General features: G+C 41.0%; 1 protein-coding gene across 1 annotated transcript in view; it reads left to right on the forward strand.

The window, feature by feature from the left end:
- Positions 1–2,500, forward strand: part of LOC138040842 (uncharacterized) — a 12,153-nt gene that overhangs the window by 1,220 nt on the left and 8,433 nt on the right. The window contains exon 2 of the mRNA XM_068886531.1: positions 1,717–1,803. Within this exon, the coding sequence (XP_068742632.1) occupies positions 1,717–1,803 (87 nt within the window). The remainder of the gene's footprint in view (positions 1–1,716; positions 1,804–2,500) is intronic.

Below are 2,500 nucleotides of genomic sequence, written 5' to 3' on the forward strand. Positions count from 1 at the left end.
GCAAAGGTGGCCCAGTGGTTAGGCCACTTGTCCTCCAGAACCAGTGTTGTTTTGGATCAATTCCCGGACTTGAATCAATGGGTTCAAATTCTTTGTCCTCAACCCTGCTCCAAGACCGGTTTTTTTGACCGGCAACTCAGCATTTCCCTTTTCATCAAAACCAACAAATTTGATGTGCTTTCATTTGTTTTGTCATCTCCCTACTAACACACGCTGTTGGCTGTACAACTGAAGGGATTGTTATTCGTTTAAGTGTGGGCTCATGTACCACATTATTTCTAACTTCATCTGCTTCATGGGGAAAAAAATTGAATAGGCATTTAAATATATTTAACGATGTGTTGATAATCACAGTTTCTGGAAATGAAACTGATGTAATTGAGAGTTTTCACCGTCACACCATCATCAAAACCATTCAACAAATAAAGTAAAAAATCAAAGGGATACAAGAAGATGAATATTCAAATAGTCTCGCAAAGGTTCGCGTCTGTGCAATGTTTCGTGCGTGAGATATTCGAAGAAATGTTTTACTCAAATTTATAAGGCTTTGTACGGAGACGCCATGTTTGTGTCCCTGTGAGGGGCACAAATATGGCGGCCGGAAGCTAACAAAAACATACGCCATCGAGTTTATAAAAAGCCTGTAGTATTCTTCTGAGGGCTCATAAACATCTAGATGAGTACTTATTCCCATACAAGGAGTACACCATTTTAAAATTGTGTCACGCAAAAACTTAGGAGTTCAACCTACAGTAGCTTTATCACAAGACAAAAAACCCTATAAATCTCAAAAGGATTGACGATTCCTTATTTTATAATTTTGATGACGTCACATGAAAACCAAGAATAAGTTATTAAAGCATGAAACACGAAAGAATCATCTTGAGCGTCCGTCCGGTCAATCATCACGTAAATATCTGCCTGGTCGACTCATTGGTACATGCGCAAATTAAACAGATTCCCGTCTCCAATGCACAGACTCGGCCATAGCTCAATCTAAGAAGAGCAACTTCAAACATGATTTAAGTCGAATCCTGTGATCCATCATATTGAAGTTTGGTCCCAATGAATTCCAGCAGGAGCACATGAGCTCCTGATTCCAATTATTTATGGTTTTAAATTAGCAGCAAGATTGACCACTAGATCAGAAATTCTGACACTGGCTTTCAGAATGCTGCATGACATTGATGTAGCGCAACCTGTTCGAACCAAAATAATACAGGCTATCTTTTGAAACCGTACAATGCAAATTACCTGTAGTTTGCCTACAAAAGAAACTCAGAACCTGGCTTTTGATTCTTTGCAGTCTCAAAAAATCATAATTATATAGCAAATATTAGTTTCTCTTGAAGCTCAAAAAAGGAAAGAGTGCGAAGTCCATTAAAAAGGCACCTTTCTTCCGTCGAACTCATCATTTAGACAACGGATCAATGGCGCAAACTACGGAGTCTTCTCTGGTTGCGAATATTAGGGCGGAGCGGGGTTGGCGCAGTGGTGAGAGCAATCCCCTCCCACCAATGTCACCCGGGTTCGACTCCCATACTTGGCGTCACGTGTGGGTTAAGTTGGGTTGGTTCAAGTTAACAACCATCTCGTAATTTTGAATCCTTTCAACAATAGATTATAAGATCATACCTCATTGGTGTACTCGACAAACAGCGGGGCGGCCTTTTTGCGCGCTTTTGAGAATCATGCGGTTTAAAATTTCCATTTCAGATCTTCAGCGGAAGAGTGTCTCTCCGATGCCTGTTGTTGAATTAGAATCTAAGCAGGAAAGAACGCAAACTATCAACACTGCACCAAGTAAGACAGTTGGGTCGCTGTTATTAAGAAAGTTATCATTAAAAAAAAACCAAGAGAAAATGAGGGGACAGAGAGGGAGGCTCAGGGCGTTGGCCGGGATATGTCATGTCCACGAAAGTTATTTTTAGACGAGCGAAAGTCTTTGTTCTAGTGCAAGTCTGTCTTCCGAGACGTCCGCATGTACAAACGTTAAGTCCACTTCGTCCGCCATTGCATGAAATCTTTGCTTTTCTTTCAAACATCAGACCGAGGTTGACCTGCATGCGGACGTCTCGGAAGACTTCCACTCGTCTAAAAATAACTTTCGTGGACATGACATATCCCAAGGGCTGGACCGGGAGCCTCCCTCTCTGTCCCCTCATTTTCTCTTGAAAAAAACTGTGCTGAGAATTTCCCACATACTTTCTTCAAGACAAGTCTGCTGTATCAACTAGCTCAAGTTTTTGGGAGGGTTAGCTTGGGTACTTTTATGGACAAAATTGACAGTCCATGATTACATGATGAAAAAACGTAAAACAGGCATGGATAATAACAAAAGGAGACTAAAATTCTATGATATTATGTTATGATTTCATTGCTCCACAGAGCCGCGGCTTTCTCTTTCATTTTCAGTTCAGGACTTGTGTTGTTGGAATGCTTTTAAGCAATCACTGCAAATGTGCATGCTGCTTCTTATTACGAGCCCCCCAGTTGTTCT

Source organism: Montipora capricornis, chromosome 3, assembly GCF_036669925.1.
Source record: "Montipora capricornis isolate CH-2021 chromosome 3, ASM3666992v2, whole genome shotgun sequence".
Taxonomy (NCBI): Eukaryota; Metazoa; Cnidaria; class Anthozoa; order Scleractinia; family Acroporidae; genus Montipora; species Montipora capricornis.